Source organism: Panthera leo, chromosome E1 (assembly GCF_018350215.1).
Source record: "Panthera leo isolate Ple1 chromosome E1, P.leo_Ple1_pat1.1, whole genome shotgun sequence".
Taxonomy (NCBI): domain Eukaryota; kingdom Metazoa; phylum Chordata; class Mammalia; order Carnivora; family Felidae; genus Panthera; species Panthera leo.
In genome coordinates, this window is record NC_056692.1 from 1,765,076 (window position 1) to 1,791,618 (window position 26,543).

Genomic DNA, 26,543 nt, shown 5'->3' on the forward strand with positions numbered 1-26,543 from the left:
CACGTCAGGTTCAGTGCTGACAGCACTTGGGATTCTGTCTCTCTGCCTCTCCCCCAATGGCGCGCGCTCTCTCTCTTTTAAAATTTTTTTAATATTTTTATTTTATTTTCGAGAGAGAGACAGAGAATGAGCGGGGGAGGGGCAGAGAGAGAAGGAGACACAGAATCTGAAGCAGGTTCCAGGCTCCGAGCTGTCAGCACAGAGCCTGACGTGGGACTCGAACCCACGAACCATGAGATCATGAGATCGTGACCTGAGCTGACGTCGGACACTTAACCAACCGAACCACTCAGGCGCCCCCATCTCTCTCTCTCTTAAAAATAAAATAAACATTACATTTAAAAAAAAAAAAAAACTAGATTCATCCCGAAGAGCCATGTCATTGAAGGGTACGTGTAGGCAGAATTAAAGGTCACCTAGAAAGAAACAAAAGTGGTCTGGCTAGAGATTTCTCTGCGGTACTAAATACTGGAAGACAGAGGAACAACATCTACAGTTCTGAGAGCGAAAACAAAAAAAACCAAACAAACAACAACAAAAAAACAAACAAAAAACACACAAAACTATGACTTAATTGTATAAATATCCAAGGTACTTTCTGTGTGTGAAGGGCAGTAGAATTGCATTTCTGAGAAGGCTTGGGTTTGAAATTCCACTGTGTCTCTTTCTTCTCCTTTTTTTTTTTTTTTTTTTAAAGAAAGCATTTTAAGTCACCAAGAGATGTAGTCAAAGAAAAACTCCAAAATGGGGAAGTCTTGACGTGACTGTAAATAATTTTCGTCAATGTAGTTATGAAACTGAATGTAAGTTTCAGAAAGGAAATCCTTTTAAAGCGAAAAAATATATATAAATTCCAAAAATTACATTAAACAGTAGTCAGGATGTCAACTGCTTATCGCCTGCTGTGCCCAGAGTCCCTTTTAAAGAAATGTACATGAAATAACAGAAAACCCACCTCTGCTGGAACAAAAGGGGAATTTGTTGGTTCAGGTGATGCAAACGTTCAAAGGTAGAACTAACTTTCAAGCATGATTCATAAAAGGATCATTGATAAGCTGGACTTCATCAATATTAACGACTTCTGCTCTGGAAGAGACACTGTCAAGGGAGGGAGAAGGAAGGTAAGCCACAGACTCGGAGAAAATACTTGGAAAAGACACATCTGATAAAGGACTGTTCCCCAAAATATACAAAGATCCCTTAAAACTCAACAATAATAATAAAAAATAAATAAAAAGAACAAGGGGTTTAAAAAATTGGACAAAAGACCCAAATAGACACCTCACCAAAGAGGACGTACAAGTGGCAAATAGCGTATGAAAAGATGTACCACAGGGGCGCCTGGCGGCTCAGGCGGTTGAGTGTTGGACTTCGGCTCAGGTCATGATCTCGCGGTCCGTGGGATCGAGCCCCGTGTCGGGCTCTGTGCTGACAGCTCGGAGCCTGGAGCCTGCTTCGGGTTCTGTGTCTCCCTCCCTCTCTGCCCCTTCCCTGCTGGTGCTCGCAATCTCTCTCACTCTCTCTCTGAAAAATAAATAAAAATTAAAAAAAAAAAAAAAAGATCGCAGGTGGTTCCTCGGTTTGGGGTCCCAGGAACCGAATGGACAGGCGTTTCGTTTCCTGCGGTGGGGGAGTCAAGGCCGTGGAGGCGGAAGGTGGGAAGGAAGACTCCTTAACCTCTTCCCCGTTACCCCCCAGGAGAGGACGCGCCTAAGCGTTGCAGTAAAGGCTGCTTAACCCCTTATAAAGTCGCGACCCATTGGCCCTTCAAGGGTGGGGGGGTGGGGAGTCGAAACCCACGTGTAACTTCTGATCTCCCCCACCCCCCACCCCGCCCACTTGAGAATGATGTACTACCATAGACCAGAAGCCTTTCCGAGAACACGAGCAGTCGACGAATACATCTTTTGTATATTATAAACTGTATTCTTACAATAAAACAACAGAAGGGGCGCCCGGGTGGCTCAGTGGGTCGAGCGCCCGACTCCCGATTTCGGCTCAGGTCGTGATCTCCTGGTCGTGGGTTGGAGCCCCGCGTGGGGCTGTGCTGATGATGCGGAGCCGGCTTGCGGGGGGCGGGGGTGGGTGGTCTCTGTCTCTCTGCCCCTCCTCCACTCGCGCAAGCGCACGCGTGCTCTCTTTCTCTCTCTAAAAAAGAGCGTTAGTAAGAAAGTCATAAGGAAGAGAAAATACATTGACAGCACCGTACTGTATTTATTGCAAAAACCCGTGTATATGCGGACCCACGCAGTTCGAACCCACGTTGTTCAAGAGTCAACCGTACATTTATTTCAGGGTCACTCTCTGCTCAGTGCTACTGAGAGGTGTGGGTCACATCCTAATTAGGGACCGCTGAGCAGCAAGGAAGAGCCCCCAGCAGGGGGCAGCCTGGCTGGGACCACATGATGCTCTGTCCCCTCCATAGGTTCCCCTCTGGCTGGCCTTTCCGGGTGATGTATTCATCTGCTGGGGCTGAGGAACAAAGGACCACGGACTTGGGGGCTTAAACAGCAGAAATCTACTCTCACAGTTCTGGAAGCCCGAAGGCCAGCATCAGGAGGTTGGCGGGGCTGGTGGCTGCTTCTTTTTCTTTTTTCTTTTTTACAAATTTATTAATTTTTGAAAGACAGAAAGAGCGTAAGCAGGGGAGGGGCAGAGAGAGAGGGCGACACAGAATCCAAAGCAGGCTGTAGGCTCCGAGCTGTCAGCACAGAGCCCAACGCGGGGCTGAAACTCATGAACCTTGAGATCACGACCTGAGCTGAAGTCGGACGCCCAACCAAGCCACCCAGGTGCCCCTGGCCTGGCTGCTTCTGAGTGCACTTTCTCTGGCTTCCTTCTCCCTGTGACTTCGCGTGATCTTCCCTCTGTACGTGTCTGTGCCCCAATTTCCTCTTTTTATAAGGACATCGGTCATTTTGGGTAAGGCCCCACTGTGGTGACCTCACTTTAACTTATTTAAAGACCCTACTTCTGGATACAGCCACATGTTGAAGTCCTGGAGCCTAGGACTTCAACATAGGACTTTACAGGAGCCACAGTGGGGCACTAACAGGTGCGGAAACCTCCCTTCCAACCTTGGGGACAGATTGGAACAGACTGGAACCACGGGGCCAGATTGTGTCTGTAATTCTGTCACTATTATCTGGGGAGGGCAGGAAGGCGATGTGTTTAATTTCTTTTTTTTTTTTTTTAACGTTTATTTATTTTTGAGACAGAGAGAGACAGAGCATGAACGGGGGAGGGTCAGAGAGAGAGAGGGAGACACAGAATCGGAAACGGGCTCCAGGCTCTGAGCTGTCAGCACAGAGCCCGACGCGGGGCTCAAACCCACGGACCGTGAGATCATGACCTGAGCCGAAGTCGGACGCTTAACCGACCGAGCCACCCAGGCGCCCCAGTTTAATTTCTTGATTAATTGCCATGTTATTTTGCTCTCGACTTTGCACCAAGACATGCAAGTTAAAAATGCTTTTTTAGGGGCGCCTGGGTGGCTCAGTCGGTTAAGCGTCTGTTGATTTCAGCTCAGGTCATGTTCTCACTGTTCCTGAGTTCGAGCTCCGCTTCTGGCTCTGGACTGATGATGCAGAGCCTACTTGGGATTCTCTCTCTCTCTCTCTCTCTCTCTCTCTCTCTGTGCCTTTCCCCCGCTCACATGCACTTGCTCTGTCTCTAAAAAAAAAATTATTAGAAAATAAATAAAATAAAATCTTTTTAAAAATATGTAATGGGTTGGGATGGGAAGATGTGACATAACTCACCAGGCTTTGCCAGATGGAGAAGGAAAAAAATATGCAAAGGTACAAAGGTATTGAGAATCTAAGTGATAATAAGGTTGCTTGATTAATTAGCCACTCATTCAACAAATATTTATTGAACCTGGATGATGTACATCAGGCCTGTTGCTGGATGCCAGGAATACAGCAGTGGTCAGTCATAAATTATCCATCCTGGGGCTTGTGTTCAAATCCTTGTTGACCTTTGTATCTTATAAATGGAGAACACACCTTTTCACTGCCAATGAAACATTCACAAATCAACATTAGACCCTGAAAGAAATTCCAGGTTCCTCAAACCTGAAACTGACCTGGCCACATTCTCTGATCCCCAGTGCAATAAACTGGAAACTTCCAAGCGTTTGTAACAAAACCCAACCCCTTTAGGACCCCGAGGCAGTCCTAAATAAAATTTTTTAAAGTGTATTTATTTATTTATTTATTTTTTTAGCAATCTCTACACCCAACGTGGTGCTAGAACCCACAACCCCGAGATCAAGAGTCTCAACGCTCCAGAGACTGAGTCAGCCGGGTGCCCTGGCCCTAAATAGTTTTTGACCAATGAGAAAATCCAGATGGTAAACACGCATGATTATAAATAGACTCTGAGACCGTATCATGACGAAACGTGAAGGATAAACAGCACCAGATGATTGAGTACTTAATCATAATTAGCCGGGCTTGGTTCTAGAGACATGGCCTACGTTATCTTATATAATCCTTAGGACAGGCGTAGCAAGGTGACCCCGTTGTAAAGTAGGCACTCGGCACATGTTTGCAGAATGAGTCTACGTGGCTCAGAGAAGCTGAGTAACTTGCCTAAGACCACACAGCTGGGACCACTCAAGCCGGGACTTGAACTCGGGCCTGTCAGACTCTAACTCCTGTGCTTGTGATCGGTCTGGTGCGTCATCCACAGGCCTGATGACGTAGGCAGAGGGAAAGTGCCAAGATGTAAAAAAAAAAAAATTTTTTTAATGTTTGTTTATTTTTGAGACAGAGAGAAACAGAATGCAAGCAGGGGAGGGGCAGAGAGCGAGGGAGACACAGAATCCGAAGCAGGTTCCAGGCTCTGAGCTGTGGGCACAGAGCCCGACGCGGGGCTCGAACTCACAAACTGTGAGATCATGACTTGAGGGAAGTCGGACGCTTAACCGACTGAGCCACGCGGGCGCCCTGATACCAGGCACTGCTGAACATGCTGGGGGTTCAGTTGGGAGGGGCAAACAGTAAGCACGTAAGCCAATGAATGCACAGCCTTCGGTAGCAATGAATCGTGCAGAAAAATAGGAGTTTAGGCGCTGAAGTCACAGCTGTTGAGGACTGCTCTCATTCCGGGGGCCCAGGAAGGGCTTTCTGAGGCAGGGGGGACCAGGAAAGAAGGGAGGTTTGGCAGGGAGAGTGTGGGGTGCAGCCAACAGCATGTGCAAAGGCCCTGGGGACGAGCGTGGGCCGTGGCAGGCGCAGCACAGGGGCGGAGTGGTCCGAGCTTGGCGAGCCAGGGGAGAGCAGATGAGATGAAGAGGGAGCTGACCCCGAGATCTGGAGTTGGTGATGGGATGGGGCTGCCATTACCAACGTGAGAAGGCGGGGGGGGGGGGGGGCGGGGGGGGGAGGCAGGAGTGGGGCAGGGCTGGGAGAGGGAGGGTGGCCGAGAAAAGAGGCGAGAGAATAGGAGGCGGGCCAGAGGTGGAGGGGCCAGGAGAGGGTCGCCTGGCGAGGCCTGGGGAAGACCAGGGCAGTGTGAGTCCTGGAGGCCAAGGCCGAGTTCCGAGGAGGGCGGGCAGCTTCGTGAAATGCGCCCCCCCCCCCCCCGCATTTCAACCAGGGCGCCTCCATCGGAGTGGTGGGGACGGGAACGGGGGGGGGGGGGGACAGAGGTGACCAAGGCACCCAAGGGGCAAATTCAACACGAAAGACCAAGAAACAAACAGAGAGGAATTTGCAGGGAGCGGTCATGGTGAGAAGTCCCAGGGGAAAGATGAGCAGTGGCCTCTCTGGAAAGGGAAGAACCGGGGTGGCTGGCCGAGGGTGGCGACAAAGTGCTGCCCTCTGGGGAGCGAGGCGGCGCGCAGTCGTCCGTCCAGAGAACCCAGGAGGGCAGGGCTGAGAGCCTCTGGGTGCTTCACCGCTGGGGACTCACGGCGAGACCCGCCGCCCCCAGCCGTGCTGGGGAGCTCGGGCACAGTGTCCCCGTCGGTGGGGCTTGGTCCAGTCGCGCTTGGGGTTTTGCAAGTAAGGTGGCGGCGGGGGGAGGGGGGGGTGGCGAGAGACCTCAGAGTGGAAGCAGCAGCAGGGAGGCCGAAAGACACGTGCCTCACCTCAGGATGCGAGCCATGTGGGAGAGACCACCGTCCCTTCGAGGACTCAGTTCGGAGCAGAGCCAAGTTGCCATGAGAGCAAGAGGGCAGCTGAGAAACAGTCTGATGGTTTGAGGCACGATGGGGGGAGGTAGGAGGGCGTCACTCGGGGATAAGCCCTGGCAAACGCGGACTTCGGGGGGTGGCAGGTGGCCAACAGGGTTAGACGGCGTCTCTGGGAAAGTGGAGGGTTCGTCTCAGTTGTGGATTCCGTCCTGGGCTTGTCCTCTCTGCCACTTTGCTGGGCTAGTAATGACAATGTGCAGCATCTGTGGAAGCCTCTGTGCCAAGGACCTCGTAAGCATCTAGGTTTAGTGATCTGCCTCGTGCTCATGACAGTCTTATTGCTGTCCCCTTTCTGCAGGTGGGGAAACAGATGCAGAGAGGGTAACTTGTCCAAGATCGTGAAGCCAGTAAGTGGGGAGCCGGGATGCTAACTCAGGCCTCTGACCCCTGAGGCTTGTCTTTTTTTTTTTTTTTAAGAAGGTATTTTATTTTCATTCATGTTTATTTATTTATTTTGAGAGAGAGGGAGCAAACGCAAGCAGGGAGGGGCAGAGAGAGAGAGAGAGAGAGAGAGAGAGAGAATCTCAAGCAGGCTCTGTGCTGTCAGCACAGAGCCTGACTCGGGGGTCGAACTCACAAACCGTGAGATAGATAACGGCCTGAGCCAAAACCGAGTCAGACGTTCAACTGACTGAGCCAACCTGGCACCCCAGAAGGTTTTTAATTTTTATTTTATGTTTTTATTATTTTTGAATGTGTATTCATTTTTGAGAGAGAGAGAGACAGAGAGACAGAGCATGAGTGGGGGAGAGACACAGAGAGAGACACACACAGAATCCGAAGCAGGCTCCGGGCTCTGAGCTGTCGGCACAGGGCCTAACATGGGGCTTGAACTCACGAACTGCACGATCACGACCTGAGCCGAAGTTGGACTCTCAACCAACTGAGCCACTCAGGCGCCCCCCTTTTTTATTTTAACATTTATTTATTATTTTTGAGAGACAGAGCGCGATTGGGGGAGGGTCAGAGAGAGAGGGAGACACAGAATCCGAAGCAGGCTCCAGGCTCTGAGCTGTCAGCACAGAGCCCGACGCGGGGCTCGAACTTAACGGGCTGTGAGATCATGACCTGAGCTGAAGTCAGACGCTTAACCGACTGAGCCACCCAGGCGCCAATAAGGCGATATTTTAACTAACCTAATATATCTAAACTGTTGTTATTTAACCATGTAATCAATATAAAATATTATTAACGAGATATTTACTTCTTTTCTCCATAGTAATAAGTCTTCAAAGACGAGTTTGCATTTTACACCTGAGGCACATGAAGTCAGGACTTGCCCGGGGCGCCTGGGTGGCTCAGTCGGTTAAGGGTCCGACTTCCGCCCAGGTCATGATCTCACAGTTCATGAGTTCAAGCCCCGTGTCAGGCTCTGTGCTGACAGCTCAGAGCCTGGAGCCTGCTTCGAATTCTGTGTCCCCCTCTCTCTCTGTCCCTACCCTGCTCACACTCTGTCTTTCAAAAATAAATAAACATTAAAAACAAACAAACAAACAGTGCTGAGGCCGGCGGCATCAGGTGGAGTTTAGTGATCTTTCTAGAAGCTCGCTGATCCATTTCCAGGAGCTCCGCCCCCCCGCTTAAATCTCTCCGTGAATTTCACAGAAAACTCGGCAGACGTGTTTGTGATTCTGTTCATGGCCAATCACGAAAGGGAAATAAAAGCCTTTCAAAAGTAAGCCCTCCGTTATCTGTTCCGGGAAGTTGTGTTGTTTTCCAAGAAGCAGTTTCCCAAGAGGTTACAAGCACATATTGTTTCCAGGCTTCCCTACTGACCTTGGTGACCTGACTTAACCTCCCCGTGCCTCAGTCTTCTCATCTGTAAAATGGGGTAGGGGCGCCTGGGTGGTTCAGTTGGTTGGGTGGCCGACTTCGGCTCAGGTCATGATCTCGCCGTCCGTGAGTTCGAGCCCCGCGTCGGGCTCTGTGCTGACAGCTCAGAGCCTGGAGCCTGTTTCCGATTCTGTGTCTCCCTCTCTCTGCCCCTCCCCTGTTCATGCTCTGTCTCTCCCTGTCTCAAAAATAAATAAAACGTTAAAAAAAATTTTTTTTTTAAATAAAATGGGGGATACTAAGAACACCTGACCTCCAGGTTTGTTACGAGGATGAAACTTATTTACTCACATATGTAAATAAAGCGCTTAGAACACAGTCCGACTCGACTAAGCCCTGCGTGCGTATTGCCTCTTTGTGTTTTCCGTGCCAGGCCAACAGAGCGTGGCTCTCAGACGAGATTCTCCAGGGTTCCGGGTCTGAATCTGCCTGGGTTCAGACCGGGTTTGTCTAAGCCCGGGACCCATGACCTACCTCCAGCCACTGACTGAGCGACCAGGCAGAAGAAAGTCAGCAAGGCTAGAGAAGCCAACCACACCGTCGGCTGACAGCTGACACCTTTCACCCAACAACAGCAAGCTTCACGTTTTTGTCAAGCGCCCACGGGACATATACAAGACGGACCCTCTCCCGGGCCCCGAGACCAGGCTCTGGAATCACACAGGGTGTGCTCTCTGACCACAAGGTAGGCAAACTGGAAATCAATGAGAGAAAGACAGCAGGAGACTCTCCAAACACTTGGGAGACTAAAGCCATGACCTCCCGAGCAGGCGGGTACCCGCATCGTGGTGCCTCCTGTCCCTCCTGGGCGATGTTCCCAGTGCAAAGTGACAGCTCCCAAACCCTCCGGTCGTCCGGCCGCCAGCGCCATTCTTCTGGGTTCTTTGGGGTTTTCAATGTCCTCCCCCCTCAGAGCCACACCGTGTCCCCTGAGAAGGGGGAGGAGCTCCCTCTGTGGGTGACTTTGTGTCCTGAGATCAGGCGCTGTCCTGTTTGTGCTGGTAGCTCTTGTTTCCGGAGTCCAGCAGGCTGGGTTGGGACTCGCGCCCCACACAGATCCCTGTTGCCTTCCTTCCCCCCTGATACGGACTTCCCTTCCTCGGTCCTCGGCCAGAGACTCCGCGCAAAGCCATCCCCCACCCACCAGCCAGGCTCAGGCTATTTTGTGTCCCGGGACACTCTCTACTTCCTATTTCATTTGTCACAGAGAAAAATCAGGAATGTCCCAACTGTCCCCAATGTGGGCCTGGGTATGTCGCGTTCATAAAGTAGATCAGCGTGAGCCATCGATGAAGAGAGAATGCATGAGGACGCGGACATCCGTTGGGTCACATGTTATATGAAAAAAAGCAGGCTGGTTGGCACTGTGTCCACCTGGGTTATTAAAGTTTTGTAAAAAGATGCGCGGAGGGGGTCGCCTGGGTGGCGCGGTCGGTTAAACAGCTGCCTCGACGTTGGCCCAGGTCACGGTCTCGCGGTTCGTGAGCTCAAGACCCGCATCGGGCTCTGCGCTGACAGTGTGGAGCCTGCTTGGGATTCTCTCTCTCTCTCAAAATAAATAAATAAACTTAAAAAAAAAAAAAAAAAAAAGGATGTGCAGAGGCTGTGAACACACCGACACGGTGACAGTGGCTGTCCCCGGGTGCTGGGATTAAGGGTCCTTTGAATTTTCTTCTTAGGGTTGCCTCTAATTCGCACCCCCCCCTTCCCTGCCCCTTCCAGTCTGCACCCGCCACTCTATCGAATGCTCCCGTGTCCCGGTCCGGCGTCCAGGGGACACTTAATCACCTTATCTTCCCTGACACACCCTGTGTCAGCATCTGAGGCAGCTGACCACCCTCTCTCTGTTTACGGTCTCTCCCGGCTTTTCTGCCGCCCTCAGGACTTGTCATGCCCCTGCCGGCCCCTCTTCCTCCTTGTCCTGTCCTGCACCAGGATTCTGCTGAGAAGGCACCTCGCTCTCTCCGGACGCTGTCCCCCACCCCTGGCTGTGTGACCCCCGCCCCCGTCACCCTGTCAGCTGCCTCCGGAGTCACGAGGAGGCCCACAGAGGGCTCACGTTTCACAGAGCCTCCTGAACTCCTCGCCTTTCTCTCCGACCCCCTTCTACCTACTTAACTCCACTCCTCACGTCCATGGCCGTGCTGCCACGAGCAGGTGGCTCTTGTGTCTGTCTCGCTGCCCCAGCTGGGAGCCACCAGCACCCTTCATTTCTTGGCCCCAGTATCTGTTCGCTGATCCTACCCGGCTCCTCATTAGCCCTAACGTCCATCTGCTTGTCCCCAACATCGAAGGCACCATAATCTCTTGCCCGCGTTTTTACCAAAGCCTCCCAGTGGGTGGGTCTCCTCAAGTCTTAACCCTCCCAGGGTCCGTTCGTCCCTCCAATCTAGCAGGAATATGTTCCTGAAACTCCTGTAGTAAGAGCTGAGTGGCTGTTATAAGCAAAAGCCGTGGTTATAAACAAGGCAGGTGTCCCCTGACGTGGAATTTACTTTTTCAAATGCGTTGGAGGAGGTGTAATAAACGTAAATAAATAAATGAGATAATCAAGTAACTGATAATTGCTCCATGAAAATGGAAGAGTAATGTGATGGGGAGTAAGGAAAGAAGTAGTTTAAAGAAGCCTCACCTCATTCTAAACTCCGAACCCCTTGTAACTTTCTCCCAAAGGCCTTACTTACTTTTGCCCCAGGACCTTTGCACATGCCGTGACCATCTTTTCTCTTCTTTCCCTGGCTAACTCCTAGTTGTCCTTCAGGTCACTGCTTAGATGTCATTTCTTCCAAGAAGCCCTCGCTGATACCCCAAGGCTGTCTTAAGTGCCTCTTCTGTCTCTAAGTCTGTAGCTTTTTCACCCTCACAGCAATCACACTGTACCATAACTTTCTGGTTACTTCTCTGTGTCTTCCAGGCCTCCTTCTAAGCCAGTGACTTTCAGATGTTTTGACCACGGTCTACAGTGAGGAGTACATTTCATATCACGATGCAACACACATATAAAGATATATGGTGTGGGGTGCCTGGGGGGCTCAGTCAGTTAAGCATCTGGCTTCGGCTCAGCTCATGGTCTCGTGGTTCGTGGGTTCGAGCCCTACACCGGTACTGTGCTGACAGCTCAGAGCCTGGAGCCTGCTTTGGATTCTGTGTCTCCTTCTCTCTCTGCCTGTCCCCTACTTGCCCTCTCTCTCTCTCTCAAAGACAAACATTAAACAATTTTTAAAAATAGGACACTGTTTGAGGCCCACTGAATTGACTTGATAAACTCTCATAAATCTGCATTTTGAAAATCTTCCTTTTTAAGTGTGTTTAAGTAATCTCTACGTCAAACATGGGGAGCTCGAACTCACAACCCGGAGATCAAAGTTGGATGCTCTTCTGACTGAGCCAGCCAGGCGCCCCTGCTTTTTGGAAATCCTGCCCTAACCAGGGGTCGGTGTGCTTTTCCTATGAAGAGCCTGTTAGCAAATATTTGAGGCTTTGTGGGGCCACATGGTTTGTCACAAGCACAAGTCTGTTTGTATCATTCAAGTAGCCACAGACAACACATAAATAGTTGTGGGTCTATTTCATCATAGATTTAGGGACACTGCAATTTGAAGTTCATACAATTTTCACATCACAAAACGTTCTTCTTTTGGCTTCGTAGCCTGCCGGTCGTACGAAAGGGCCAGATTTGGCCGGAGGCCACAGCCTGCTGGCCCCTGCCGTGGACTGAAAGCTTCACGGAGCCAGAAAGCGTGTCTGTTCTCCCCGTCGCCTCTCTAAAGTACAGCACGAAGCCTCGTGTGCATTCAATCAGTACTGAGGAAGTGAATCATTAAAGACAGCAACTCGTAAATTAAACATTTTTGTGCTACAGGTACCGTATGCTTATGGAAGAAAAATGAGCCACACGGCTAAGTCAAATGAGCCCGCAAATCCTTAGTAATCCTACCAGCCGGAGATAACCATATCCTTTCATACTTTTATGCGGTAGACAGCAGGAATTTAGGGAAAGGTTATTTTCTGGCCAAGGGAGTGGTAAAAAGCTCCATTCCCCCTCAATTCACCAGGGACCTAGGCTTCCCTTTTAGAGTTTTAGGGTGCTGAGGGCTCAGCAGGGGGGGTGGGGTGGGCGGGTCTACCCTTATCTGGGAGTCAAGGAAGTTGTACTTTCCTAAGGAAGTGATGTTTAGGCTGAGAAGGAATCCGTTGAGCAAGCACACGGGGGAAGTTCCACAATGTCTTCATTTGGAGGCTGCTGGCTGGAGGGTGGAGAGGGGGCGGAAGGTGGCATGAACCCTGCCTGGAGGTTGGCAGAGGCCACTCGAGAAGGGCCTTTCCCAGTTGGATCTATCTACCCGCTTACAGGCACTAAGGAAGACAGACAAATTAAAAAAAAAAAAAAAAAAAAAAAAATCCCGAGTCAGCGGTCAGCCAGATCCAGGATGAGAAACTTTCTACAGGACAAATGATTCAGTTTCTCACGGAGGCATGAAAACAAAAAAGAAAGAAAAAAGACAGGGAATCCCCTTACAGAGTAAAAGAGACCAAAGGGACACAGCGGCCAAAGCCACGTGTGGACCTTGTTTCTTTCTTTCTTTCTTTTTTTAATGTGTATTTATTTTTAAGGGTGGGGGAGGAGAGAGAGAAGGAGACACAGAATCCGAAGCAGGCTCCAGGCTCGGAGCTGTCAGCACAGAGCCCGACGCCGGGGCTTGAACTCACAGACCATGAGGTCATGACCTGAGCGGAAGACGGTGGCTTAACCCACTGAGCCCCCCAGGCGCCCTGGACCTTGTTTGTTTCTTGCTTGCAACAAACCAGCTGTAAAAGCCATCTTTGAGATAATCGAAGAAATTTGAACGTGAATTGGGTATTACAAGATATTAAAGAATAAATGCTAACTTTTTCGGTGTGATAATGGCCCCGTGGTTACAGTTTTTTCAAAGCCCTTATGAGTTAGTTATGGATGCATATGAGTAAGATGACTGATGTCTGGGCTGTGCCTTCAAACACTCTGGGAAAAAGCTGGGGGTGTGATATTGTGGTATGATAATATATTTTTTGTCTGTGTCCCAGTTCGTGGCACAGTGCTTGTTAAAATCTTGGAATTTCCCAAGTAATAGGGGAGAGAGGAGGGTCTTATGTTACTCATAATACGGCCTTTTGAACGGTACCTGATTGTATGCTAATGCGGTGACTCTTGGCGGCTGATGGCTGGCTTCCAGATTATTCCCCGGGGAATGACTTCCTGCCTGTCTGGATTGTGTAAGGACACCTGTGGTTGTTCCATAGGGAGCTGTGGGTTCCACATTGCCCCAAACATGCTCTCCTACCCTGAAGCATTTAAAACCAAAGATAGGGGGCGCCTGGGTGGCTCAGTCGGTTAAGGGTCGGACTTCGGTTCAGGTCATGATCTCAGGGTTAGTGAGTTCAAGCCCCGTGTTGAGCTTTGTGCTGACAGCTCAGAGCCTGGAGCCTGTCTCGGATTCTGTGTCTCCCCCTCTCTCTCTGACCCTCCCCTGCTCACTCTCTGTCTCTTGAAAAGAAATAAATAAGTGTTAAAATTTTTTTTCAGAACTCTTTTTAAAATTTCATTTTAGCTATTATAGATGCAAACCAGGGGATTGTGTATTTCACTTTCTTTTTCTTATTAATTTGCATTTCCTTATGCAGCCAGTGAACCAGCTCCCTGGAGCCTACTTGGAGTTCTGTCTCCCTCTCTCTCTCCCTGCTGCCCCTCCCTTGTGTCTCTCTCTCTCTCTCAAAATACATAAATAAAACATTATAAAAAATGAAATAATTTTTAGATTTATAGGTGAGCTACAAAGACAGAATGTTCCTGTACCCCTTCACCCATTTTCCTTTAACGTTATGTCTTAAACCACCACAGTGTGTTTATGGAAACTGAGACATTAGCACAGACACCATACCGTTAGCTAAATATAGATTTTATTTGGGTTCCCCAGTTTTTTCCACCAAAGTCCTTTCTTTGCCCCAGGATCTGACCCAGGATACGTCATCTTTAGACATCATGTCTCCTCTGTCTCTTCCAGTCTGTCAGTTTCTTGGTCTTTCCTCGTCTCTGGTGACTTTCACACTTTGGCAGGAGTGGTCATGCGTTCTGTAGACTGTCCCACAGGATTCGTCCGATGTTTTCTCAGGATGAGACAGAGCTCAGGGATTCTTAGGAAGAACACTAAGGTGATGGGGCCTCATTGCAACAAGTCGGGGAGCACATGACGTCAACATGACTTACTCACTGGGGGCAAGTGGTGTGTGCCAAGCTTCTGTTACTTTTCCCTTTCTGTACTTAGCCACAGAGGCACTAAGCCCAGCCCACACTCACGGGGATTTTAAGAATGGAGGAAAGGGGATTGAAGCAGGGGACTAATGCCTAGAGGGAATTCTCTGCCTGGCGAACGAACAGGTGAACTTGAATGCCTTTGGCAGGCTGACTCAGAAGTTGGCCCTTCAGTGGATATGCTGAACGAGAGAAGGTGGAGACCGGACGAGGAGGGCCCAGGGTTGGGTGGCCTGGGGCCCTTCGCTGCCTCTAAACCACGGGGTCTGTGCGCCCCTCGGAGCCTGTATGCTTTTGCCCTGCCTGCTAGTGAGAAGCCACTTTCCCCTTCTCGGGTCTTGCGTTGGGGCAGGTCCCCGAGGGTTACAGGGGCCTGGAAATGACTTACGCCCCCCCCCCCCCACACACACACCAGGAGTTTGGGATTGCCAAGGAGGGTCGCAGCCACGGGGAAGGGAGGCGACAGCCATGGCGGGGCGGAAAGAAGCTGGAGGAAAATGAGTCATCCCGAAATCCTTTCCTCTCCTGCGCGTTTAAGGACCCCGTCCAGGGCGTATAACCGGGAGGCGCGTGACTCAGTGGTGTCAAACGAGCCCTTTTATTTACCTCCGCGCGATCCGCCAAACGCCTCCCCCCGGCCGTGCGCGGCTCCGATCTGCTTTCGGGGGCGTGTTGGGCGGGGGGGGGCCGGGCGGCCACACCTGGGCCCTCACCTGCGCCGGCGGGCCCCCCGCCCAGGTTTCTTCTCCCCTCGGCGTCTGCGGGCGGGGGCGGGGGGCGCGGCGGGGGGCGGGGCCTGGGGCGCGGGACCCGGCGCCGGGCGGGCCCCGCCCCCCTGCGGGGGCTTGTAGACCAGGTGGAAGATGAAGGCGTTGCAGTACCTGAGGGGGCGTGGCGCCGTCAGGGAGGGGCGGGGCGGCCCGGGCGGGGCGCGGGGCGGCCATAACGGAACACGCCCCCGGGGCGGGGCGGCAGGTGCAAGCGGCGGAAGCCCGCGAGTGCGGGGCCGGGGGCCGGGGGCCGGGGGCCGGGGGCCGAGCAGGGGGTTCCCGGGAGGAGGGCGGCGGGGGTCGCGGGCAGTTACCAGGGCATGCAGTTGTCGGCCGCTCGCAGGCGAAAAGGGGAGCGGAAGGGATTGGGTCTCGGGGGGCTGGTGCCCCCTCCCGTGGCCACCGCCATGGTCTGGTCGTCCATCACACAGCCGTACTCGCTGCTCTCGGTGAAGAAGGCCGGCACTCGGAGGGACTAGGGGTGGGGGCGGGGCGCGGGCCTCAGACTCTCCCAGCGGCGCCGCACCCCAATCCCTCCCCCGGCGCCAGCGGCAGACAGGGAGGGGGAGAGTCACGAGTCAGGCAGACACACAGACAGACAGACGGACAGACAGGGTCAGAAGGACCCTGGGCGCGCCCCGTGTCCGGAGCGGATGGTGGGAAGAAGAGGCTTTCGGAAAAGGAGGAGGGGTCGGGGCAGGAGGAGAGAGCAGGTCCCTTTTGCCCCATCCCCCACCTGGAGCCGGGGCAGCGAGCTCAGCCAGGTGTCCTTGAGACCGAAGCCGGAGTTAAACCCTGCAGATAGAGGGAGAGCGGGCAGATGGTGTCGCCCGTGGCCTTCTCCCGCCTCCCCACACGCCTACCCCAGGCTCTTACCGATAACCACGTCAGGTTTGGGCCCCTGGAGCAGGTGGTAGGGTCGTGCAGACACCTTGATCTGCAGGTCTCTGCGGCCCCCCTTCTCCTTGGTCCCGGAGCTGAGCCGCCCCGATACCCCGGAACCAGGACGGACAGACACTTCTGGGCCATCCTGGGGAGCCAGGAGCGGAGTGGAGAAAGGGCTAGACGTTAGGGCACTGGGAAGCTGCCTTAGGCAAGACAGGGGAGAGCAGGCCCCACCCCCACCCGCCCACCAGCCCTCACCCTCTGCAGGGTAAAATGCTGCTGGTCACTCTCGGGGGGCAGGCCATCGCCCACAAACTGCAGCTCTAGGGCCACGTGGGGGAGCAAGACCAAGAGCTCCTGAAGGACAGAGAAGACAGATCAGGGGCTCACCTTGCGCGCACCTCCACGTACCCAACCTTCTGTCCCGGAGGGACTTACCCAAAACACCATGACCAGGTCAAACTCCTTCCCGGCCTCCACCACATGGATTTTCAGTGACTGCTTGTTCTGGATGTTGAGCTCAGGGACTGGGGGAGAAGCTGGCCACTTAAGAAGATGGTCTCCCTTCCCCTCGTCCCCCTCCAGCCCCCTGCCCCCCTGCCCCCTGCACTTCTGTCCCCCTGCTCGGCTCTCCTTACAGGACTGGGGCACCAGGTGGGTGATGACATAGTACACAGTCAGCGGGTAGGTGAGAAGCACGGCCATGGGCGAGTCCAAGCCGAGGCCCCTCCACGTGTAGTAATCCTGCCACGAGCCTGGGGAGAGTGGGTTACTGAGGGACCTGGTCCAGGCCTGGACCCCAGCCCCTCCAGTCTAACAGCCCCCTTTTTCTCCGCCACCCAGACTGCGTCCTCCAGTCTCTGTCTCTATCTGTGGCTCCCTTAAGGCCCCCCCCCAGCTCACCAAAGAGGCTCCTGGGCGGATCTGGGGGCACAGGAGGCATCAGGGCAGGCCCATCCCCCTGGAGAAGCTGGTAGGGATCTCCTGAGAGGAAGGAAGGAAGATGATCCTGGTGTCAGAGAGACCCCCGTCGAGCCCTTCCCCCTCTTCCTTCCAAAGGAGTTGTATTCCCCGGAGCTGCAAGCAAGAGCCGTGGACAGTGGCCTGTGGGCGAGGCTCCTGGAAGGGGCGGGCAGGGGTGACTTCCCCGAGGACTGCAGATAGGTCTACGATAGCCCTGGGGGTGATGGTGGAGTCTGGTGCTTATGCAGAGGCGTTATCTGGGATCCGGACAACTTGTTTCTCTCCCGTCCTTCCCTCTAGGCTGAGGGGCCCGTGCCTGAAGAGAACCCCACAAACCACTGAGAAGAAGGCTGAGGGATGGCGTGCTGCCCCGGGGGTGCCTGGGCGTGCCAGGGCCTGGAATCAGCATGCTGAGCTGGGTCCAGTAGCCACGAGTGAGGCCCCGTGAGGCCAGGAAGGCCTCCTTGTTGAAGGTTTCACTGGTCACCTCTGCAGAAGGAGGAGGGGAGGGGTTGAGGGCCTGGTGGCCAGGACCCCAGACTACAGCTCTGCTCCGTTTCTCCCAAGGACCCTGGGTCTGAATCTGGTTCTGAGTGTCTACAGCATAGCAGGTGTGAACACCACAGAATCCTTAGAACGATTTTCCAGGCTTGAGCATTTGTTAATATACTTATATTGCAGATGGGGAAACAGAGGGTCTAAAAAGTAAAGTCACCAGTTAGGGGTGGAGCTGGGCTGCCCGGATCCCCTGAGCTCTCTCAGGGACCCGGGCACACACTCCTCAGCCCCAGGCCCCGTGTTCAGCTCCAGGGGTCTAGTCCCCAGCCCTTGTTTCTGGGATCCAGCCCCCAGCACTACTAACCCGTCAGCCCCAGGACCCCGTAGCCGGGCACCCGGCCCCAGTTCCTCCCACCCCATCTTGATCTCCTCGTGGTACCTGTGGCGTAGGTAAAAGGCAGAGTTGCCAGTTCTCCGGCACGTTCCATGAAGGCCGCGAGCCTCGGGCACCAAAGCCGGTGGCTCACGTCATCCGGACATCGCCGCCAGTCGGCCCGGAGACAAGACTCTCCGCAGTACAAGACCGCACTACACTGGGGGCTGGGGGCACGGGGGGTGGGGACACCTGGCGTTAATCTCTGGAGGCCCTCGGCCTGCTGTCTGTCCGTCCTGCAGCTGCCCATATATCACCTGGTCTGTTTTCCTGTATATTCTGCTGTCAACAGCTGCTCTTTCCCTCCTTTTACTTCCCTGTCCCCCATTCTGTCTCCCGGGCCCCCCAGCGGCCAGCTTTGTCTTGTTTGCCTGACTGTTGGGGTCTTCCTCCCTGTCACCCCATCTTTCTGGCTGCTCACCAAGGTGTCAGCTTCACTTCAAAGCTATGTCTGTGACAAACGTGGCAGGTTCGAGCCCGAAGGGAGGCAAACGTGAAGCCTGGCCGGGGACCCCATGTCCGCATCGGCGTCTTGGCTAACTTCACTCCCAGCCTCGGGACCAGACTCTCCAGCTCTCTGAGTGGGGGTGGAGACGGAGTCAGCCTCGGGGTTGCTCAGGAGTCCAGACCCCTAGCTCCCCCCACCCCTCGGTCTCAGATACTGGATTTCTGTACCGATGCAGCTGGGCATCTCCCACAGTCAGCTGTCGGGGCTTTCGAGGGTCTCCGGAGCCCATGGGGCAGGCCATGCTGTGGCAGAGGAGAGCATAGGCCCGAGGGGCCAGGTTCTCTGGCCCTGAGCCCTTGCCTGCACTGCCCTGGGCTCCATCCATTAGTAGGTCAATGCCCAAGATGGTGCCGTGTTCGTCTGTTACCAGTAAGAGGCAGGAAAGGTGCAGGGGGGCAGCCTCTGGGGAAGAAGGGGAAAGTCAGGGGTGTGAACATCAGGCCTAGTGGGGCTGGGCAAGTCAACAAAATGAACAGGAGGGACCAGGGAGAGAGGACGTGACTCATCTGCAGGGGCCAACTGCCGCACAGGCAGAAATGCAGGCCTGCTGTTGCAACTTTAAGTGTTTCTTGAGTTTGTTTGGCTTTTAATTTCGATGTATAAATGTTGACTCAAATTTAAAAAAAAACAACAAACAAACCAAAAACCAAAAAACATTGTGGGTCAATGAAAACACCTTTTCGGGCGACATCAGCCTGCAGGCCACCGTCAGTGACTCCTGGCCAGGCTCTGAGAGGTATAGGAGGTCTTCCAAAGTGGGGGGGGGGGGGCGTGCAGAGAGGGGTCAGGGCAGGGCCAGGCCCCCACCCTGGGGTCTTACCACTTCTCCGCCCCTTCCTCCTCTCAGGGACTGCTTCGTCCTCTGCCTTGTCTTCTGGGCAGCAATCCTGGCCACCTCCTCCACCTCCTGCCTCTTGCTCAGGCTCCTCTGGCCTCCCTGGAGGGTTTGCTTCCTGGGGGGAGTCCCTGCTGGTAGGGGCAGGGGCCCCATTTTTGTCTGGATCTACCTTCTCCAAGCCTGCACCCTCCTCCTCTCCATTCTCTTCCTCCTCCTCCTCCTCTGCTTCCTCCCCTTCCTCCAGGCTGACAAAACTGACATAGGGGCTTAGGTCTCGCAGGTGGAGTGGGGACTCATCTCCCAGGAACTGGGCAGCCCCCAGGCCCGATCCAGGGCCTGGCTCTGCTCCTTGCCCCAGGCTGATGCCCACATTACGGTTGGGCAGAACATGCAGCACCCAAAGGGCGGGGTCCTGGGGCAGCCTTCTGATCTGCGTCTCCAGCTGGCGCCAGCGGCCCTCAAGGCTGGCCCCCACAGCCCTGCGCTCGGTCGCGAACTTTCGGAACCAGCCAAACAGGAGGGCAGCGAAATCAAGGAATTCATCCCGGTATCCAGATACAAACTCCATGTCTTCAGGGCCACAGGGGCCTGGGCCCAGACTGAGCAGAGGAACGGATGTACGGTGAGGGGAGTTTGGGGCCGGGTCACAAGAGGGGGAGGAGGTGGGTCTGAGGGTCACCTACGAGGGGAACCTCTGGATTGGAGGGATGTTAGGAGCAGAGGCTAGTTTTCGGGGCTCAGGGTGGGAATGGGGAACAGACTTGGAAGGGGGCGAGGAGGCTTTAAGATGAGTAGTCACGAGAGAGGCGGTATTGGGGTATTGGGGGTTCAAACCCTCAGGACCGGGGTTCGAGCGGTGAGTAGGTTTGGAGGGCTGACCCGAGGGGAAGGGTTTGGGCAGGAGGCAAGACTCTGGGATCCGTCTGAGCCGGGCATCCCTCCGGCTTGGATCGGTTCGGCGGGGAGCCCCAGGGGACCCAGCCCCTCCCGGCCGCTCCGCTCCTCCGGTACCTGCAGCCGCCACCACTTTTCGAAGGTAAATACCTCGGGGCTGGCTGGGGGGTGGGGTGGGGGGCGCGGGTGTGACGTCAGGGCCGCCGGAGCCCGCCCTCGGTGGCCACGCCCCGCGCGTCGGGAGCGCGCGCCGAGGGGGCCCGGCCGGTGTGCGGCCCCCGCCCGGACTTCCCCGGCCGGCATCACCGGCATGTGACCCGGGCGCGCTGGGAAGCGAAAGCGGGTCGGAGTCCTGGCATTCGAGGCCTGACCTGGGCGGGCGGACGGCAGCCGGAGTCAGCCCGTCGGGCCTCCCGCCCCCCGCGCAGCCGGCTTTTCCTTTGCTTTCGGCGCGCGTTCCCGGCGGGCGCGGGGGCGCGGGGGCGCGGGGGCGCGGGGGCGCGGGGCCCCGCCTCCGGGGTTTTCCCCGCGGCGGGAGGCGCGGTCCGCGCGGTCCCCGCAGTACCGACCGCGCTGTCGGTTCGGACGGTGCGTGCGCGGCAGGAGGGCGCCGCCAGCTCGCGCAGCCCCCCGACCCGGACTCGCGCCCACGGGACCGGGAGGAACTCTCTGGACGCCGCGCTCCGGTGCCGCCGGGTCCCCGACATGAGGCGGCCCTGGGGACTCCGGTCCCTCGCTCTCCTCCTCCTGCTGGAGCTGCTGCCTCGGCCAGGTTCGTCCGGAGCGGGGTGGCTCCCAGACCCCCGAGTCCGGGGACGGGACGGGAGGGGGGGGGGCGCCGAGGACCGCAGGGTTGTGGTGGGTAAGTAAGTGCCGAGCCCGGGTCCCCAGGCCGTCGGGGCAGTGAGGGGGCCAGCTGCCTGAGGTTGGGGACAGGCTGGGGGACACCTGGGCTGGGGGACGATCAGGGACGCGTTTGGCGGTGTGATGGCTGGGTTGTGCCCGGTGGTCAGATCCCGGGATCTAGCGAAGAGGCTGCAACGGAGCAGTGGGTTGGAGCTTCGGTGGCAGCCGGGGGAGCCCCGCCGGCCGGAACCTGTGCCGACTACCTCTGTCCTGTCCCGCTCAGGCGATGGCAACGAGGGCAGCGTCACTGGCAGCTGTTACTGCGGGACAGCAATTTCTTCCGGCTCGCCTCCAAAGCGTCAGTTACTGGCACATCTCCGAAAGCACCTGAAAGTCTATCATCGCTGTAACTCCTACATCCGGTAATCTCACTGACCGCTGGGGAGCGCAGCGCCTCCGGGTGGCGCGAGGACCCCCTCTGGCCAAACTGGAACCCCTGGGAGCCCCCTCTCTGGGTTGTGTTTGTTCCACATTGTCCACAGCTTTGTGTTTCCCTGTCTTATATACGTGGGAATTTCCTGTTCTGGGAAAAAGGCCTCACTTGCTGTTGGCGATGACCTCACATCTTTGGAATGAGGAAAGGGTTGGGAGAAGGGGTGCAGCTTGTGAGACCCCGCCTTTCCTCGGCAGGTTCCAGCTACCTGCCCGGAGTGTGTGTGGGGGCAGCAGAGACCAATGGGTTCAAGAACTGATGAACTGCTTTGATCTCAGAGGTACGAGCTTTCCCCCCTCCTCCCTGAGATCTGTTTCCAGGGCTGCGTCCTCCCCCTTAACAGTCTTCTTTACCTGGCTCCTCTCCTGTGACACCTCACTTTTCTATGGTTTCTGGTGCCGGCCAGAGCCCCTTCCGTCCCAGTTCCCCCAATATCATTCACTGTGACTTTATTAAGGAAATTTAAAGATATACACAAAAGTTGAAAGAACTGTATGGCGAGCATCCAGATACCCATGGCCTGGGTTCTACGGTGTGTGGCTTTTGTATATTTATATTTTATGCATTTTGTGTAGTTTGTACGCATAAATATAGCTTATATTTTACAATATCAGGTTTCCAACATGGAAGCCATATTTGCCTTAGTGTGTGTCCATCCGTCTGTCCGTCCTTCTGTCCACCATCGGCCCACCTTACTTTCCGATGCATTTCCAAGTCTGCTGCAGGCACGACGTCACATCACTTCAGCATGTACGTTAGGCTCCAGAGACCTACATTATTGCGTTTAAGCCTCCTAGCTACTGCGGCTGTCGGTACTAACGTTATCCCTGCTTTACGACTGAAAGAAAGGAGTCCCAGAGAGGCTGAGAAGCAAGGGACAGGTCACACAACTGCTTTGTAGCAGAGCCAGGGTCCCCCCCACCCCCACCCCTGGGGTCGCTCTACCTCCCAGTGCAGAGCGCATGCCTGTTCCAGTGGTTCCCTGTTGAGGTCGGCTTACTTCCTTGCCCCCCACTTTCCCTTCTGCCTCTGCCTTCCTCTTCTGGCCTTCTGCTGTTACCTTGATGTTCTCCTTGATCAACCACGCTTCCCTCTGCGTCGTCACCTTGTCCCTCATCTCAGAGCCCTGATCCCTTACTTCTTGCCTCTCCAGAGTGTGGACATGTGGACGCTGGGAGCGCGGCCTCCCGGCAGCACTCACCTCCCCCCAGCAGCCAGGTTCCTGAGCCCACAGAAACGGCCCCTTTAGACCTGGGCTCCCCTGCCCAGACGCACCTGCCACCTGCCGTGTGGTCCACCCAGGCACCCACGCTTCCAGCAGGAGCGCCGTCCTCGGATGCAAAGCTCGCCCACATCAATGAAACCGCTACACCCACTGTGGGCCACGGGTTCGGGGCTGGGCCTGAGGCTGGGGAGAAGCAGAAGCAGTTGGAAGACAATGTGGGACCTACATCTGGGACATCAGCTACGATCCCTGTGGTATCCCTCCTGGCCATCACCCTCGCTCTCACCGTTGTCCTCTTGTACATCCTGTGCCAGAGGAGGAGGGAGCAGTGCCGGCAGCACCCTCCAGGTAAGCTGGGCCTCTAGGCCCCTCTCCTGGGGACCCAGAGCCTCCTGGGCAGGGATCCTGCCCCTGGTAGCTCCTAGTTGGCTGGAAACCTGCCCCAGGCAGTCAGTTCTGAAGGCTGTCTACACTGTGGATCATAGGCAATGAGAGAAGAGTCAGCTAGAGACTATAGACTAGAGAGGGAGATGAGGCAGGGTTGGGGCGCCTGGGTGGCTCAGCCGGTCAGGCATCCGCCTTCGGCTCAGGTCATGATCTCGCAGTCTGTGAGTTCGAGCCCGCGTCGGGCTCTGTGCAGACAGCTTGCTTTGGATTCTGTGTCTCCCTCTCTCTCTGCTCCTCTCTCGCTCGTGCTGTCTCTTTCTCCTTCAAAAATAAGTAAAAACATTAAAAAAAAAATTAAGACAAAAAACAGGCCGGGTTTGGAGCAAGATCAGGAAGACGGCAGAACGTGGGAGCCATTCATTTAATTCACAGATCTTTACTGAGCACCTGTTGTGTTACTAGGTCGTATGGCTAATGTTTTGGGCTCTAACTCCCCAGGTCAAGCTATTCCCCTACGCTTCTCTTGATCTCAGAGCTCATCTCGAAATCTCCTTATCTTTTCCAGATCTACAGCTCCATTACACACCTTTGGCATCAGACTCCAACGCTTGAGCCAAGAATGGAAATCTCCGAGGGCAGCCATTGTGATTTATTCAGCCCCCTGTGCATTGAATTGATACATTAGAATGATCTCTGGCGCCTGGTAGGCACTCTAGCTGTTTTCTGGTTCGTGTGCAAGTAACCAAGCACTGCCCTCTTGTGGACCCTTCCTATTTTTTTCTACACAATCCTGTAAAATCCATCTTCTAATGTGATCTCTTGGATAAAGTCTTCATGTATGTTTTTAATTACTAAAGATTATTTTTATAATTACTGACTCTTCCTTCTGCAAACATGGCCTCCAACCCCTTGCTCCCTCACCGCAGTTCTTGGCTTCAACTTCTCCGCTGAGGGTCTCCCCACTTGCCACCGTCTCTCTTCACACACCAGCTGTTCCTCCCTCCTGCTTCCTCTCCCACAGTGCGGGCCTGGGCTTTCCCACCCCTGCTCCCCGGCGGGGGGGGGTGGGGGGGCCCACGCAGTTTGGTTTCATTTCCCCCAATCCCTGTATCACCCACGTATGTTCCAGTGAGAGTCTGGGCTCCTTGCTTTTCTTGATACTGTTTTTATTATTAAAACCCCTAGTTCTTGTTTTTGCTTCTTTCAATGAAGAACGTGTCTTCATTGGTCCCGTCTGCAGAGGCCTGCGACAGGGTCACACGGTGTTGGAGGAAGTGGGTTTGGTGTCTGAATCTCCGTCTGTCTGAGCTCGCCAGCACTTTCATGGAGGGCAGGAGCAGGAACCAGGGCAGGGTTGTGGCAGGCTTGGTCTGCCAAGTTTCTCCATCCCCCCACTTTCAGTCCCTTTGTCCCCATATCCTCTGGCCAGCAGGGCGTGTATGTGGCGGCCCACACTACCCATTGCACAGGTGTCTGGGTTCTGTCCCGGGTGCAGACAGGCCCTGTCCCGGGTCCTCCTCCGAGCTCTCACTCCACCTGCTTGGCCTAGTTTTCCAGCATCTGCTCACAGGTTCGGGCCACATCACTGAGCTTGAGGCGAGCGTAGTCCACTCGCTTCAGGGCCATCTGACAGTCCTTCCTCGAAGAGTAGCTGGAACCCTCATGGGGCTGCCCCGTGGCCACCTAGGGGACATTCACATTGATCGGTGAAGCACCCCTTCCCTTCCCCATCTCCCCACCCAAGCATCCGGTCTCCTGTATCATTTTCTTCCTTGAGTGTGAATCCATTATGGCACATGGGCGGTGGCTGGGTGACCTCGGGTAAATCACTTAACTTCTTTTAACCTCATCTGTAAAATGTGGGTAACAACAACTACTTCCTAGAGCTGTTGTAGGAATAGACAATGCAGCGTCTGGCATGCTGCAAAATCTTAGCAAATGGTTGTTGCTGTTGTAATGACTTCAGAACCCTCTCGACCCTGTCCCTTTTCTCCACGTAACCACTTCAAACCCACGAGGTCAGGTCAAGTTTCTAAGTGCAAAGTCCTGTGGGTTTGGCATTGTTTACAAGTCCTTGGGAATTCCCTGTCCCAGTAGCTCATGTGATGCAGAGCAGTGAGGCAGGCGGGCCTGCCTTCAGGACTTTCTTTTTAGAAGGAGAAGCCAGCCCTGGAGAGGGGAGGTTCTGCCAAGGGTCATCCGGCTGGGTCGTGGGTGGTGCCAGTGTGGACGGCCAAGTCCCGTCTGGCTCCAAAGGTCAACGATCCCCGAAGGCTAACGCTTAGGCGGAGGGCCAGGCGGGCGCGCAGGACCTCCCAGCACACACACCTGGGTGAGGTAGCGGATCTGAGCCGACAGCTCCGCTTCCACGTGTTGCACCGACGCCGTGAAGGCCGCCGCCTGCCGGTCCAAGAGCCGCTCGTTGCTTTTCTCCTTGGACAATTCCAGGATCACGGTACCTGCGGGGCGGAGAGAGGGCGGGGCTGGCCGGGTGCTGCCCCGCCCCGGGACCCGCCCCGGGACCCGCCCCGCAGCGCGAGCACTCGGGCTCCCTCCCGTCCCCACTGCCTGGCGGCGGGCGGCGCAAGTACCGCCGTCGCGTCCCGAACCTGCATTCTGGAGGATGGCGCCGATTTCCCGCTCGATGTCTTCCAGGGCCCGCAGCCTCTCGTTCGCCAGGCTGTAGGTCGCCATGGTCACTCCGGGACTCCTCCGCGGGGTTTTCTTCTTCGGCGAAACTCGACGCTCGAGCCCGGAAGTGGCTGTCAGCTTGCGCCTGCGCAGGTCGCTCTCTAGCTGAGACTACAATTCCCAGGATGCTCAGCGCAGCCTCGCCTTGCTGGGGCGGGTGTAGTCACCCGGTGAACTACAACTCCCAGGGCGCCGTGCTCACGCCCCGGTCTGCGCCGCCGCCGCCACCTCGCGACCACCTGTGGTAAGAGGCGGTGGTGAAACATTTCATTCCTCGGACTGAGGTCATTCAGACCTGTCCGCTTTCGCGACACTGCCCTGGGGTATCTATTTGATTTCTTCTATGAGAATTTATCGCGCGTCTGCTGGTGCCGGGTGGCGATGGCGGCAGCTCTGGGGTGTCCCTCCGGACTGGACGGCCGTGGGCTCCGTCGGCGTCCGGCGAGGCCGGGGCAGAGCCTGACTTGGTGAGTGTTGCGTTGTTCGTCCTAGCGCTTCCTCCTGGGCTGCAGCCCCACCGAAGCACAGGCTTGGCAATCTCAGCCTTTCCCCCTTTCCGCTTCCCTATTACGCGGTGGGGCCTGGGGGTCCGGAGGTGAAGGGGATGGAGCCCCACGTGACAGTGAGGTCGATGTTTGCCGAGAGGCACGCTCAGGGTGCACCTTCGGGAGCTCAGAGCGAGGATTTGGGGACGCAGCCTTGCCAGAATCGGGTCTTAGGGGTTAATTAACCCGGTGACCGGGAGGTTGGATGGAAAAGGGGATCAGCGCGGCAGGTGCATGGTGCTG

General features: G+C 55.1%; 3 protein-coding genes across 3 annotated transcripts; 1 reads left to right on the forward strand and 2 right to left on the reverse strand.

Moving 5' to 3' along the window:
* Positions 1-13,986: 13,986 nt before the first annotated feature.
* ZMYND15 (zinc finger MYND-type containing 15) lies at positions 13,987-20,221 on the reverse strand. Its single transcript, XM_042916779.1, has 13 exons — positions 19,202-20,221; positions 18,549-18,783; positions 18,295-18,450; positions 17,880-18,040; positions 17,279-17,431; positions 16,883-16,963; positions 16,618-16,734; positions 16,418-16,506; positions 16,238-16,336; positions 15,971-16,124; positions 15,831-15,889; positions 15,409-15,569; positions 13,987-15,205 (listed from the first exon to the last, which is right to left on the reverse strand). Exons 1-13 carry the CDS (start codon positions 19,785-19,787, stop codon positions 15,034-15,036), a joined length of 2,223 nt encoding a protein of 740 aa, XP_042772713.1. The 5' UTR covers positions 19,788-20,221; the 3' UTR covers positions 13,987-15,033.
* A 428-nt stretch (positions 20,222-20,649) lies between these two features.
* On the forward strand, positions 20,650-23,934 carry CXCL16 (C-X-C motif chemokine ligand 16). Its single transcript, XM_042916076.1, has 5 exons — positions 20,650-20,885; positions 21,243-21,381; positions 21,650-21,732; positions 22,606-23,025; positions 23,630-23,934. Exons 1-5 carry the CDS (start codon positions 20,819-20,821, stop codon positions 23,674-23,676), a joined length of 756 nt encoding a protein of 251 aa, XP_042772010.1. The 5' UTR covers positions 20,650-20,818; the 3' UTR covers positions 23,677-23,934.
* Positions 23,935-24,302: 368 nt separating this feature from the next.
* MED11 (mediator complex subunit 11) lies at positions 24,303-25,821 on the reverse strand. The gene is made up of 3 exons (XM_042916077.1): positions 25,674-25,821; positions 25,393-25,523; positions 24,303-24,747 (listed from the first exon to the last, which is right to left on the reverse strand). The coding sequence occupies exons 1-3, from the start codon at positions 25,756-25,758 to the stop codon at positions 24,610-24,612; spliced, it is 354 nt and encodes a 117-aa protein (XP_042772011.1). The 5' UTR covers positions 25,759-25,821; the 3' UTR covers positions 24,303-24,609.
* Positions 25,822-26,543: the final 722 nt, after the last annotated feature.